This window comes from Taudactylus pleione, unplaced genomic scaffold (genome assembly GCF_031769625.1).
Source record: "Taudactylus pleione unplaced genomic scaffold, aTauple2 ptg000562l, whole genome shotgun sequence".
Classification (NCBI taxonomy): Eukaryota; Metazoa; Chordata; class Amphibia; order Anura; family Myobatrachidae; genus Taudactylus; species Taudactylus pleione.
The window spans coordinates 1,686,998-1,702,729 of record NW_028284964.1 but is presented as its reverse complement, the minus strand read 5'-3'; the positions used below and the strand labels follow the sequence as shown (position 1 = coordinate 1,702,729).

The 15,732-nt window shown below is 42.9% G+C and overlaps 1 protein-coding gene across 1 annotated transcript in view; it reads right to left on the bottom strand.

The window, feature by feature from the left end:
• DCC (DCC netrin 1 receptor) overlaps window positions 1-15,732 on the bottom strand; it is an 845,884-nt gene that overhangs the window by 414,367 nt on the left and 415,785 nt on the right. The window contains exons 4-5 of the mRNA XM_088453001.1: window positions 10,362-10,512; window positions 7,084-7,220 (exon numbers count right to left, since the gene is read on the bottom strand). Of these exons, the coding sequence (XP_088309127.1) occupies window positions 7,084-7,220; window positions 10,362-10,512 (288 nt within the window). The remainder of the gene's footprint in view (window positions 1-7,083; window positions 7,221-10,361; window positions 10,513-15,732) is intronic.

Sequence of the window (15,732 nt, the reverse complement as noted above, 5' to 3'; positions counted from 1 at the left end):
TAGTAAATCTCCCCTTATTATGTGTTTGTCTGTGGAAGCGAGTAGCTATAAGCAAGCAAAGCTGTTTTTGAGTGTGTGGCTATCTGTGGAAGTGGCATTGTTACTGCTGTGAACTGTCTCATATCTGCCAACTCTCCTTGATTGTCAGGGAGACTCCCTGAAATAGTAGCAATCTCCCTGACTCCCTGAAGAGTCTAGTAATCTCCCCGATTGCCCCCTTACCCCCATTATGTAACTGTTACATACTTTGGGAAAAGAAAGAAATCAGAGATACAGGTACAGTATATACATTCAAATGGGATCATCAGTGTCATTGCCCTTTAATTGTTATACGGCACAATGGGCGGCATGCACTATTATCAATTATATGGCTAAACCCCCCAAAATGCTGTTTTCGGGGGGGGTTTGACCACATTTCTCATATGCACCAAGCTTCGGAAAGCAAAGCATATGGGCTTCTTATCACAGGGCCCGATTCAGATTTGGGAATAGAGCAAATTCATGTAATTTTTGCAATCTAAAACCCGAAATTCGGAATTAAAATGCAATTTCTAAATCTCTGGAAGATCACTCGTATCTGTCCGCATTCACGAAAATTCGGGTGGATTCGGATTTCGGGAGAACTGAATTGCACATCTCTAATTTGTATTACTGTATATAGGGAATGGGATTGAAATGCCGGCGGCTTCAAACCCCGACAGCGGCTGCCCGACAGGATGAAGATCCCGACAGAGGCAGGTAAGTAACCTAACCTCCCCTGCCCCCCCCCAACACTAACCCTCCCTTAGTGGTGCCTAACCCTAACCTCCCCCCTAGTGCCTAACCCTAACCTCCCCCCAGGGGTGCCTAACCATAACCCCTCCTTACCACTCCCTAAACCTCCCGGGGGTGCCTAACCCTAACCTCTCCCTGGGGGTGCCTAACCCTAGCCCTCCCCCCTAGGGGTGCCTAATACTAACCCCCTCCCCAAAACCTAACACTAACCCCACTAACTGCCCTAAACCTACCCCCCCCCTCGCGGCTAAGAGAACGCGCGCCCCGTACTTACCTCGTTAAGGCACACATCACCCGGGATTCCGGCTTCAGGATTATGATAGGCGTCGGTATTTCGACGCCTATCATGAATCCTTTGCTGGCGTTTAGCAGTCGGTATTATAGCTCTTTTCTGTGGAACCTGGTTTAGCTGCACCATTTGCAGTTTTGCACCATATGGTCCATGGTAAATCCGGCAATGGAAAATGTCTCTGGTGTCCCCCTTCCCTGGATGCCGTAAGCAGGTGCTTATTTTGCTTAATGGTTAATCTACCCCTGACTACATGTAAAATGCGATGCTTGATGCATCCCACCCAATGATCCCTATGGCTACATGCATAGGGATCAGTGTGTTTTCATCAACAGCTAGATCTTACTAACTGCTTTGCTGCTCGCTTACATTTGTAAGTCAATTTTATGACATGCCTCTCAGATGTTACAGTACACGCCCACTTTACCGCCGCGCTCATAGGTGTTGCTTTCACAATCTCCCTGAAATGCTTTTTCAAAAGTAGTCAAATACAGTATGGACTGTCTGCAGGGTCGTAAATTCAAAGCCCGGGAAGGAGATAGCGTTTGGTGACCCCCTCCCACACACATTCACAACCAACACCCCAACAGCACCAAGTCACAGACCACCCTGTATTCACTAACAATATCCCAGCAGCACCCAGTCACCCCAACCCCACATTCACTACCAACACTCCTAGAGCACCTAGTCACCCCCACTCCACATTCACTACCAACACCCCAGCAGCACCCAGTCACACCTCCACCCCGCATTCACTAACAACTCCCTAGGAGCACTCAGTCATCCCCAACCCTGCATTCACTAACAACTCCCCAGGAGCACCCAGTCACCCCCACCCCACATTTACTACCAACACCCCAGCAGCACCCAGTCACACTACCACCCCACATTCAATAATAACATCCCAGCATCATCCATTCACCACCCACCCCGCATTCACTTCCAACACACCATCAGCACCCAGTCACACCCCTACCCCTCATTCACTAATAATTCCCCAGTAGCACCGAGTCACCCCCACCTCACCTTCACTGCCAACATCCCAGCAGCACCCGATCATCCCCCACCACTGCCACCTAGTTGCTTGACAGCAGACCACACATTTACTTTTTCATTGACATAATCCAATTCCTAAGAACAATCAAGATAGAAAAAGTATTTTATAGATGTATAAGGCAGAGGAACAAATATGTTGCAGAATTATGTATTTTACTTTTAAATGACAGGGAGAGACTGAGTTTTATTGTTTGCTGATTTGAATTGTGTTCTGGAACAATATAATTTCTTTAAGGCAATTTTTATATATTTTTGTTTATAGAAAAGTCATGTAGAAAATTCCTTTTTATCCGTCGGCTTTTGTGTGGTTCCAACTCCCAAGCACAATCCGCGTATCTCTGTATCTCGCCAACAATAGGATCTCTCAGGCACTTAACGGCCTATTCTTTTCTTTGTGAGAATAAACAAATAATAGCTGTCTAAAACAGTCATCTTACATGATTGTTAAAGAAAAACCAGCATCGAGATGCAGATGTATTATGTTGTATGGAATTATATATGATTATACTTAACTCATTTTATCAGAAAGGTGGCTGCAAATTAAAGTAGAGAAGTGTCTTAAGCTGGGTACACACTGAACAGATATATCATACATACTGAACGACCATCATCTGTCACTGGCTGCGGGTCCAGCTGACCGGGGGGGTGTCCCGCCCGCCCTCCCCTGCCCGATGGACAGATATATCTACCATCGACTGTGCAGCAGAGCCGACTAGATATGTCTGTAAACAACGTCGTTCACAGACATATCGCTGGTACACTCTGGCCGACGGGCACCCGATATATTGGCCGCTTTACAGAGAGAGTATTTGGCCATTCACATATCTGCCAGTGTGTACCCAGCATTATATGGCTAGGCTAGAAAAGGCCATGGATAGTCACACATCACACCCCAACTTGATTCGTACTTCGGTATGTAGAAATATATATCACACAGGGGCGTATCTATAATGGGTGCAGGGTATGCAGGGCACACGGGCCCCTGGGTCCAGGGGGGTCCCGCAACACACACCCTGCACCCATAATATACTGTACTTACCTCTCCGTAGTCCCACGTCGGCGCTGGGGTCCGGTGCTTTAAAAATGTCTGGAAAATAGGCGCAGCGGGCATTTTCCCGGTTACCTGTGCATGCGCTATAGACTCTGGGCACACTCTAGTGCCCAGAGTCTATAACTCCGGCGCTGGCCGCGCACCGCTCAGAGTGCTGCCGGCTGCCGAACGGAGAGGAGGGGGCCCGTGACGGAGACTGCACACGGGCCCCCTCCTCACTAGAAACGCCCCTGATATCACATGTGTAGTAAAGAATCCTTTGTTGAATGATTCAGGGTTCCAGCCATTAGGTATCACTGTAGCATGTCAATCATCCGCACACACTCTCCTGTATCGCATTGTACTGTAACTGTATGCAAATATTAAATATACACTGAACACCGAGGCATGTTTTATGTTAATTATGCTAAACATGGTAGTGGAGTGTTGTTGTAATTATAAATTGAAAAGGGTTTAGTCTGGTAGCAACTCTAATCGTAGTAAATCCCAACAACGAAACTCGGAAGTGGCATAGTAAAGACCAGTGGTGGCTCCAGCAGTGGGCAGCAGCGCAGTTCAAAATTGAAAGAGGGGAACCACACCAACTGCCACCCCAAACACTGCCAAACATAGATGACTGGGACTCACTGGCAGTTAGTCTGGCTCCCCTATTTGAATTTTGGACTGCGCTGCAGCTCCACCCCTGGGGCCACCACTGATAAAGACATACTGCACTCATCCCTACAGGGCTAGCTTGTGTGCCCTAGGTGCCCACTCGTGAGTCGCCCCCTCAATTGGAGTTGCCCCACCTTCTTGTTTCCCATGCTTTTTACAATGTGGGGAGTTGGGGCGAGCATCATCTTTACTTCTTAAAACTATGCCGCTGGGTTGTGACATCATAGTCCAGAACGTTACCAACATGGTGAGAAGCTGCCAGTTGCGGTCCCTCTATGTCAGCTGTTGGCAGGATCAATGAGACGTGGTATGGGCCTGGGTGCTAGGAAGGCGTGATTGCTGCGGCAGGTGTGGTTATTTGTACCCAGCAGGGGAACACTGCCATCAAAATAGACACGGAATAAGTGACATTATGTAACTCGTCCAGTGTGCCCCATAAACCCTGTCACTCTAGGTGACCGCCTGTGTCCCCCTCTTGGTAGAGGCAACTATTCGTACCTGGGAACTCCCAGGGTCTAGCACTATGTAAGGAAAATGCAGCCCGGGTCTTTGGACCTCATTTAGAGCCGGTCGCACAGAGCGTGCGGTCGGTCTGAATGAGGGGAGGACCTCTTGAATTTTCAAGACGTACTCCTTTGCGGTGGTAAGGCTGTGGGTTAACACCCACAGCCTTACGACCGCCTAAGGTGATGGTCGCGATGGTCAAGACCATCGCGACCATCGGGGCTTATGATGAGACCCTAGGGTAGGGTCTCCCTTGTCGTAAGCCCCGGAGAGCTTTTGGCTCTGTCTGAGCCGGAAGCTCTCCACTGACATCACTAGTGATGTCAATGGGGCCGCCCCCAAACGGTAGGCGTTCCCATGGGAACGCCCCCGTTTGGGCTGCCACCCCCCCGGCCCGCCTTCCAAACGGGGCGAGCTGTCAATCAACATCGACAGCTCGCCCCCTTTGGATCGAGACCCGCTACGACCGGCGCTGTCGGTCGTAGCGGGTCTCACGCATGCGCACGATGGCGACGGCGCCGTCGTGCGCATGCTCTGTGGGGGGCCATCGACCCAGTCCGAGTGCATCGGCGCTAACGACCGGGTCTGAATGACCCCCTATGTGTGTGCTGTTTGCAGATGAGATGTCAAAGAATTACTGTTAATCGCTAGACCAACCATGTTGCTGGGACGGTTTGAGGGACTAAAATGAAGGACTGTTTGTGCAAATTAGGAACTATTTGGAAGTATGACGGCCAGATTCCTAAATAGGCCATGTAATCATTAACAGAACAGCTGCACTGATACATATATGTAGCACTTTTTGCAAATCACTACACAGGCTGCAAAAATCACTACACAGGCTGCAAATCCTGCACCATGACCAGAATTAACATTGCATCACCCACCAGTCTCATGCATGAAAGACAGTACATACAATATTGTATTATATTATATATTTTGTAAAAAAAAAAAAAAAAAAGCATTGCTTGTCCTGCTCTAATTCTACCAATATCAATGTCATTGCTCAAATACGAGTCCCAGAAAGGTACAGTGTCTGCAGATGTCAATGTCAGTTTAATGCTATGGGTGATTGGCAGTTGTTACAATCAATCGCTGCTTCTGCAAAGGGCTGAGGGTCAAAAGTTATGGAGGAATAATGTTTGCACTTGAAATCCCTACAGGACACAACTGGAGTGATAAGGGCAGCCTGGGGTTATAGAAGTGAAGCACACATCTTCTAAGACAACCTCGTTACTTGGAAATGGTATATATTCACTGTCTGTGTTATCCTTTTAGCTATAACAAGCACATACTGTAATTCAATGTAATATACACAGACCCATGGTTCAATTTATTGCTGAGAAGCTTGTAATTATTATCCACACATAGCCGTTTTATATATTATATAGTGTATATATATATATATATCTATACATATATATATATTTAGGTACAGCCCGGCCGACTCTTCTTGACATAGTACTGGAGCCAGGTGCCCTCCGTTGGTTGTAATGCATAGAGTAGAAAAAACTGCGTCACTCCGGTAATTTAAGTTACCAATAAAGTGTATTTATAGCATGTGAAGTCGATGTTTCGGGGCCATAGCACCCCGAAACGCTACCTTGACTAAGGGGCACTATGGCTCCGAAATGTCGGCTTCACATGCTATAAATACACTTTATTGGTAACTTAAATTCCCGGAGTGCCGCTGTTTTTTCTACTTATATATATATATATATCTATATAAAATAAGGAAACCTCGTTCCCATTGACCAAGGGCATGTACCTTCGAATCTGTGATCTGAATGGCACGTTTTACATGGGTCAGAAGTATATGCTTGAAGGATGGCAAGAGCTATACCTCCCTCAGAGTACAAAAATGGAAATTCTTATATATATATATATCTATATCTATAAGTAGAAAAAACAGCGGCACTCCGGGAATTTAAGTTACCAATAAAGTGTATTTATAGCATGTGAAGCCGACATTTCGGAGCCATAGTGCCCCTTAGTCAAGGTAGCGTTTCGGGGTGCTATGGCCCCGAAACATCGACTTCACATGCTATAAATACACTTTATTGGTAACTTAAATTACCGGAGTGACGCAGTTTATTCTACTTATATATATATATATATATATATATATGCACACACACATATATATATATATATATATATATATATATATATATATATATAAAGTCCCAGTAATGCAGCACTCTTCACTGTGCCCAAAACAAATGAAGGCAGGTGCCCTCCAAACAAAAACCCACGTATGAGCCAGAGCAGATATATTTACCAAGTGGTGGCACTCAATGCTGATTCAGGAAACGAGATGCGTGGTTAGGTATCTAACCACGCATTTCGTTTCCTGAATCAGAATTGAGTGCTGCCGCTTGGTAAATATATATATATATCCAACACAAAAGTATCATGTAGCTTGATAACTCAGCACTCCTACTCTAGCCAATGTAACGGTTCAACAGTACTCGGTGGGTAATTAAAATAACCAGGTGTCACATGTAAACCCTCAAAAGAGGAGAAATTGCCCAAAGCAACTAATCAGTTGTAGTTATCATTTATCTAGTACATTCTGTAAATTGATAGCTCTATAATCTGATTGGTTGATATAGGTAACACTTCCTCTTAAGTTCTTTTAAAGGTTTAAAACCTCTCCGCCTGAAGGTACACATGACACGTGACATAATAACAATGAAAAGGCTTTTTCCGGTGTCCTGCACAATGGACGTTATTATCACCCTGGAGCACTTACCCATGACGCTCAGTTCCGCTGACGCGCTGCTGTTTTCGTTTTTGTAGGTGACCACGCAGGTATACGTCCCGGCACAGTCATCCGTTACATTCGTAATCAGCAGGTTGCTGCCTCCCAGGAGAGAGTATTTCCTTGTCCTTGAAAATTAAGGAAATGAAATCAATTATTGATCGAAGAAATAGAATGTTCAATAGCAATTTGGAGATATGGTGCAGATCACTACGTGTTCTATAGTACATCTATCAATTGCTGTCAACAGCAGGGCTTGCACATGTTGAATGTGAATGCAATTGATCATGCTGATGGTAGGATGAGGAGGATCGTCAACAAGTCATACTCTAATTGGTCCTCCAAACACTGTGTGTGTACATGTGGCAAGCAATATAGATTGTAAGCTCCACTGGGGCAGGGACTGCTGTGAATAACTGAATAATCTCTCTAAAACGCTGCATAATATGTGTGCACTATAGAAATAATTGTTAATAATAAATATGTATTGTTATTATGATACATAACGCAGCCACTGAACCACCAGGGACAAATAAAGCCCTGAATCCATGACAATGACATTTAATGACATGACATTGGACATAAAGAATGCTTCCGCGACATCTTCGCATTTCTATGTACTTGTTACTAAAATTTATACTTTTCTTCACAAACTACTATGGTTGCTTGTATAAATGTGCGGGTCCAGTTCTCAGAGAACTGACCACAACCAAATTTAGGTGTTCCGAGTCGAACCGAGTCCAAGTTCGGAATCACTTTGGGGGTAACGAGTCTCAGTTCGGATCTTCCTGACGTTTGGAACTCGGATTTAAAAACCGAACTTGGGTTTTGGATTGCATGCTAACAGGTCAAAATGATGTAATTTTAACTGTGTTCTTATTTAAAAAAAAAAATACAGATCCAAAACCAAAACCATAACACGCGAGGGTGGTTTTGCAAAACCAAAACACGAAGATGAATCCGGATCCAAAACCAAAAAAACGGGAGTGACATCTGATGACTGTGATTTAGTCCAAAGCTGCAGATATATTTGATAGATACTGTAGATAGTAAATAAGACAATAAAACAAAGGCCCTCATTCAGAGCCGCTCGTTAGCGGCAGTACGCTCGTTCCGAGCGATGTTTGCACATCTGCGCATGCGTACGCTTTTTAGTACGCATGCGCGAACCAGTCAGTGCGGTTGAAAATCCTTTGTACGCTATATAGCGAGTGCCTGCTATTTTGAGTGACAGAATGAGGCGTATGTGGGTGGTAACAGGGGAAGGTGCTTGAAAATGGGGAGTGGAGATCCGAACGCAGGCGTGCTTAAAGGTCAAAACGGGCGTTTTATGGGTGTGTATATTTAAAACAGCAGCGTCATTGACCACGTCACTGGGTTATTTTATAGCCAGTACTGCACGCAAATTTGTGGTAGCAAACACCAACCACAAGAATAGCGAGCAGTTCATACGCTGGTCGATGTACTCGATTAATCTAATAAATAGCGGACATGACGTAGGATGTGTGCGGCCAGGGGGCGTTTTTAACAAATAAACGAGCGTATGTTTTGCTCGTTCGTTCAGACTTAGAGGTGTGAACACACTGCAATGTGCGTACGGATCATTTAAATAGCCACCCCTTGTTTTTAAACGAACGACCGCAAATAGCGTGCGGCTCTGAATGAGGGCCAGAGACTAAAAAACATCACATTAAAATTTAAAGTTTTCTTTGATGACAATCATATTTGAGGGTTAGAGCAAACATTATTCCTCAGATGTTTTACTCTACCCAGTTATTTTGTGTGTTTAAATAACACTCAGAAATTTTCTTTATGATTGCGTTTATTTGATTGTTCTTTGCTGGGGTTTGGAATCCTTTTTAGCCTCACAGTCCTATAATTTCTCACTCCATAGTCAGTCAGGTGTATGATGCTTCTCCAGGGACAAAAAAAATACAACGATCGTCTGTTCCAGTGGAACAATCAGAATTAATGATATCTGGAGTTGCAGGTGTTTCATGTTATCTCTTGCACTCTCTAGCATGTTGTCATTACATCTGAAAGCTGCATTTTCCTAGGCTTTGTGATGATTGAAAAATAATATGTAGGCATCCTGACACCTCATAACGAAAATAAAAATCAGCAGCTAGAATGCGGGCTACTACCGCGCAGCAGTAAACAAGCCGTGTTTGTTTATGGTTCTGCTTGTCAGAATGTTTCAGAGGCACAAAATAAATAACGAAAAAGCAATTAGCATTCATCAATACAATGTCTTTATAGGAGTAATAATGTTTTTCATAGATGTATTAAATCTTCATGAACCAACAATTGAGCACTTTTCAGACTTCTCCTGAGCTTTTTAGACGGAAGGGACTTTACAAGACATTCAATATACAGGGGGTAATGTTATAGGGTACGAGTTTTCAGTAGTAGTGAGATTCTGGAGATCTCGGCTGCAGATTTAAAACGGCAATAGTTTAAAGCAGGGTGGTTTGGGCATTTAAATCATTGGTGCTTTACAGCGAATCTGCAGCTGAGATCACCGGAATAACGCTGCTTCTGAAAACTCGGACCTTAGTATACAACTCTTGTAGGGACATAATCAGCAAATGATATCCTGTCCCATGAAACATATGGAATTGGCTGTTTAAGGACATGTTTAAGGACAGATTAGGATGCAGACTTATCGATGACTGATATTCTTTAATCACTCGTTACTTATCTTAAATGGTGTGCCAACCAATCAGCTCCTAACTGTCATGTGTTTGAAAAATGACATGTAGGAGCTGATTGGTTGGAGCACCATTTAAGATTAGTAATGAGTGATAATAATATCACTGGGCCTAAATATGACTAGTATTTAACAAGATGGAAAGCAGGATATAGGCCCAGAGTTATCAACGAGTGATATTCTTGTTATCACTTGTTACTAATCTTAAATGGTGCTCTAACCAATCAGCTCCTTAAGATTAGTAACGAGTGATAACAAGAATATCACTCGTTCATAAATCTAGGCCTTAATATCACTTTACTTCTTATTAATTGTCAGGGTGGGCTCTTATCAGGCAAGAGGCCCTGGCAACTGTAGGATAATACATACTTTACCTCCAAAAGTTTTTCCTTATTGCCATGATACAGTATGTAGAGATAAGGAGAGTAAATGTTGGGGGACAGATGGCAATTGTTAATAAATATGCCTCATAGTCCTATTATGTCACTAGCTGGCAGGGTATGCTGGGAATATGTGTTATAGAGCATTTACGTATGTATGTATTATTATTAGTACATGCCTTGCTGGAATGACTTCCTCCCCTCGCATCCAGAAGATGGTTGGCGTGGGATACCCAGACACAGCACATTCCAGAACCGCGTCTTGTCCTTCGATAACTGCAACATTTGAAGGTCTTTGCAGAAAGATTTGCTGCCGGTGTAACCCAGATTCTGCAAATGGAAAACATTTAGTTACTCTGACTCTTCTCCTGTCATTTTTGAAGTGAGAAGAAAAGCTCAGTGTGTATAAGCATTTAATACAGAGGAAAACATCATTTCCATTCCCAAACACAAAAATTACAGAGATGTATGATTGGGTCATGCAGTCCATTTGCTGGCAGGCTCCAAATGTTGGGTATTTTAATTTTCAGCCTTTTAACTGCACTGTATAGCAGCACATCAACAGACTGAATGAATGACAGACAGATATGAGATAGATAGATATATAGATAGATAGATAGATATGAGATACATAGATAGATACATAGATAGATAGATAGATAGATAGATAGATAGATAGATAGATAGATATGAGATACATAGATAGATAGATAGATAGATAGATAGGTAGATAGATATGAGATAGATATATAGATAGATAGATAGATAGATAGATATGAGATAGATAGATAGATATGAGATAGATATATAGATAGATAGATAGATAGATAGATAGATAGATAGATAGATATGAGATAGATAGATAGATAGATAGATAGATAGATATGAGACAGATAGAGATGAGCTAGATAGAGATGAGATAGATAGATAGATAGATAGATAGATAGATAGATAGATAGATATGAGATAGATAGATAGATAGATATGAGATAGATAGATAGATAGTATGAGATAAAAATAGATGTATAGAGACATATGAGAGAGAGAGATATATAAATATTAGATGTTTATTAGATAGAAAGGCAGAGAGAGAAAATAGATATATTAAATAGACTGACTGGTTGCTATGAGCAACACATTATGTTTTTTGCTTTGAAACCCTCTGTTTATCTCATGATGCATCAGAAGTAAGAAGTGTGTATTCAACCTGCAATACTACAGAGAAATTGGAGGCACACATTTAAATGACTCTATTTCTGCACAATATATAATGTAATGAAGTGCAGTTATAAATGCAAATTAAATTCAATATGCGTCCAGGTCTACATTAACAATCACTTTACTTCCACCACAACTCAAGGACGGGCTCCGGAGCCCCTGTTCTTGCATGTGAATAATAATACATCCATACAATACATTATTTCGTTTTGCCACGATAAGAAATTGTAATTATCGGGACCAAGTCTTGGTTATTAATAAATATGCCCCTATATCATTTACATTCATTTTGCTAATGATTATGTAGTATATGAGGGATGATCTGAAATAGTGCCAACAATTCAACAGCGAATCGATTTGCAAATCTTCTAACAGCTTTTCAAACAACAAAAAGACACTGACGGTGCAGAAAAATCATTTTATACACTTTACAGGGAGCTTCCTTCTTTCACAATCAGGTATTCTCTATAAGTTTAACAAAGACTCCTGAGGCCTGCCTTTTGCTCAAATTTTATGGAATGGGATTTGGGTCCCAGACAGACAGAAATGATTCCACTGGTAACGGTTATTTTGGCAGTAGCAAAAAAGTTAATTCTGAAATATTGGCCGAATCGATCTACTCTGTCTTTAGCAGAGGACAAAACCATGCAACTATGTACTCTGGGCCTGATTCAGAGCCGGTCGCTCTGACAGAACGCTCGCTCTGAATCAGGGCCGGGCATTTTTTTTTTTCAGAACGGCCTCCTGGCCACTCGCATAGCTTTGGATGACCACCCACAGCTATAGCGAGCGGCCATGATGATAGTCGCGATGGTCAAGACCATCGCGACCATCGGGCTTGCGTCGAGACCCTTGTGGTAGGGTCTCGTTGCCGCAAGCCCCAGAGAGCTTTCGGCTCTAACAGTGGGGCCGACCCCAGATGGTAGGCGTTCCCATGGGAACGCCTCCGCCCCCTATGGTACGAGACCCGGAGTGATGGAGTGCCTGTCGCTATCTGGGTCTCGCGCATGAGCACAACGGAGCCGGCTCCGTCGTGCGCATGCGCACTGGCCTACCATCGACCCGGTTGTGAGTGCACAGCGCTTGCGACCGGGTCTGAATCAGGCCCTCTGTATCTTGAAAGAGGCTCCACTTTACCCGATGTTAAAAAAAGGGGGAGCCAATTTCTACAAAAAAATGGGGCATCTATATTGATCACTTTGATACTGACACTCAGACGCATATTCAAAAACTTTTTGAAAGCACTGGTTGGTATTTGTATAGACAATTGGCTACCTCTTCATAGCCTGCAGGCATTGTGTTAACAAGTCTGGAAGGTATCGGCCCCCATTTAGAATATTAGGGACGATTTTTTTTTTTTTTTAAATACTATCCATATGTATGGTAGAGGCTGTCCTATCTTCCCTTTCCTATAGTACTTCCCCTATATGTCATCAGTTACTTGTTTTTATTTTATAATTTTTTTTGATTGTTGAATTAAGTTCAAGCATTTAACTGTATCTGTATTTGACACACCGATTATTCAGGTGACCTCGGACATTGCTAACACCTAAATGTAAACCAGATACTTTGTTTCCATATGTACAGTCAGGTGCTATCAGTCAGGGACATTGTCAGAATTTTCATATTTTGGCCTCTATTCACCACCTCAATGGATTTGAAATGAAACAAACAAGATGTGCTTTAACTGCAGACTTTCAGATTTAATTTGAGGGTAATTACATCCAAAGCAGGTCAACGGTGTAGGAATTACAACGGTTTCTATATGTGCCTCCCACTTTTTAAGGGGCCAAAAGTAATGGGACTATCAACTCAAAAGCTATTTCATGGACAGGTGTGGTCTATTCCCTCATTATTTCATTATCAATTAAGCAGGTAAAAGGTCTGGAGTTGATTCTAGGTGTGACATTTGCATTTGGAATCAGTTGCTGTCGACTCTCAATATGAGATCCAAAGAGCAGTGAAGCAAGCCATCAGTAGGCTGAAAAATCACAACAAACCCATCAGAGAGATAGCAAAATCATTAGGTGTGGCCAAATCAACTGTTTGGAACATTCTTAAAAAGAAAGAACGCACTGGAGAGCTCAGCAACACCAAAAGACCCAGAAGACCACGGAAAACAACTGCAGTGGATGACAGAAGAATTATTTCCCTGGTGAAGAAAAACCCCTTCACAACAGTTGGCCAAATCAAGAACACGCTCCAGGAGCTAGGTGTATATGTGTCAAAGTCAACAATCTAGAGAAGACTTCACAAGAGTGAATATAGAGGGTTCACCACAAGATGTAAACCATTGGTGAGCCACAAAATCAGGAAGACCAGATTAGAGTTTGCCAAACAACATCTAAAAAAGCCATTACAGTTCTGGAACAACATCCTATGGACAGATGAGACAAATATCAACTTGTACCAGAGTGATGGGAAGAGAAGAGTATGGAGAAGGAAAGGAACTGCTCATGATCCAAAACATACCACTTCATCAGTGAAGCATGGTGGTGGTAGTGTCATGGCATGGGCATGTATGGCTGCCAATGGAACTGGTTCCCTTGTATTTATTGATGATGTGACTGCTGACAAAAGCAGCAGAATGAATTCTGAATTGTTTCGGGCAATATTATATGCTCATTTTCAGTCAAATGCTTCAGAACTCATTGGACGGCGCTTCACAGTGCAGATGGACAATGACCCGAAGTATACTGCAAAAGCAACCAAAGAGTTTTTTAAGGCTAAAAAGTGGAATGTTATGCAATGGCCAAGTCAACCCCCTAACCTGAATCCGATTGAGCATGCATTTCACTTGATGAAGACAAAACTGAAGGGAAAATGCCCCAAGAACAAGCAGGAACTGAAGACATTTGCAGTAGAGGCCTGGCAGAGCATCACCAGGGATGAAACCCAGCGTCTGGTGATGTCTATGCATTCCAGACTTCAGGCTGTAATGTAATGTTAAAGTATTAAAAAGTGAAAGTTAGATTTAGGATTGTTTAGTTTGTCCCATTACTTTTGGCCCCTTAAAAAGTAGGAGGCACATATAGAAACCGTTGTAATTCCTACACCGTTCACATGATTTGGATGTAATTACCCTCAAATTAAATCTGAAAGTCTGCAGTTAAAGCACATCTTGTTTGTTTCATTTCCAAGCCATTGTGGTGGTGAATAGAGGTCAAAATATGAAAATTCTGTCAATGTCCCAATATTTATGCACCTGACTGTATATGGAAATTGCATTGTTAACTTGCAAGCAGGGCCCTCCTACTTCTATGTCTGTCTGTTATTACCCAGTTTTGTTCAACAGAATATGTTGCGCTATATAATAAACTGTTAATAAATAAATAAATAAATAATATGTATCTGTCTGGACTTATTATGTATATATTTCAATGGTATACTCTTTCTCATGCTAATTAAATAAAAAGTTGAAAATAAAATTATTTTATAATACAGATTTCACTCATTTGTCATCTTTGACCATTTTCTATTAGAAAAGACTAAGGGCTCTATTTACTAAGCAGTGTTAGGAGACAGAGTGAAAAGTGATAAGAAAGTGATAAGGTACTAGCCTATCAGCTCCCAATTGTCATTTTTCAAACACAGCCTGTGAGATGACAGTTAGGAGCTGATTGGCTGGCACCTTATCACTTTCTTATCACTTTTCACTCTGTCTCCTAACACTGCTTAGTAAATAGACCCCTAATTTCATCTTGAGTTCTCAAAACAACCAACTGCCAGCAAACCAGTTGGACCACTGTAAAACACTGATATTTATTTATACACATTGAAAATGGTATGAGGTCAGGAAGCCGGCGGTCGAAATCCCGACGTCTATCATTATCTCCACACCAAAATCCCGACGCCCGGCATACCGAACAAAGGTAAGCCGGGCGTTGGAAGCGGATAGCCGCGGGGGGCGGCGGTTAGGTTTTGGGGCTCCCGGGGGAACTTAGGGTTAGGCACCCCTCCGGGAGGGTTAGACTAGGGAAAGGGGTAGTTAGGGTTAGGCACCCCTAGGGGGAGGTTAGGGTGAGGCACCCCCCTGGAAGGGTTAGGTCTAGGCTGCGGGGAGAGGGGGTTAGGTTTAGGCACCCCTGGGTGGAGGTTAGGGTTAGGCACTAGGGAGGGAGGTTAGGGTTAGGCACCCCTAAGGGAGGATTAGGGTTAGGGGGGGAAAGAGTTAGGTATAGCATAAATACTTACATTGTCGGGATGTCCATTCTTCTGCCTTCTGGCGTCGGTATTACATCCGCCGGCTTTAGTCTGGCAGTATGTCATATGGATTCCATTGAAAACATTTCTTTTTCTGCCAATTATGAGGGTAAGGTTCATATTGGGCAG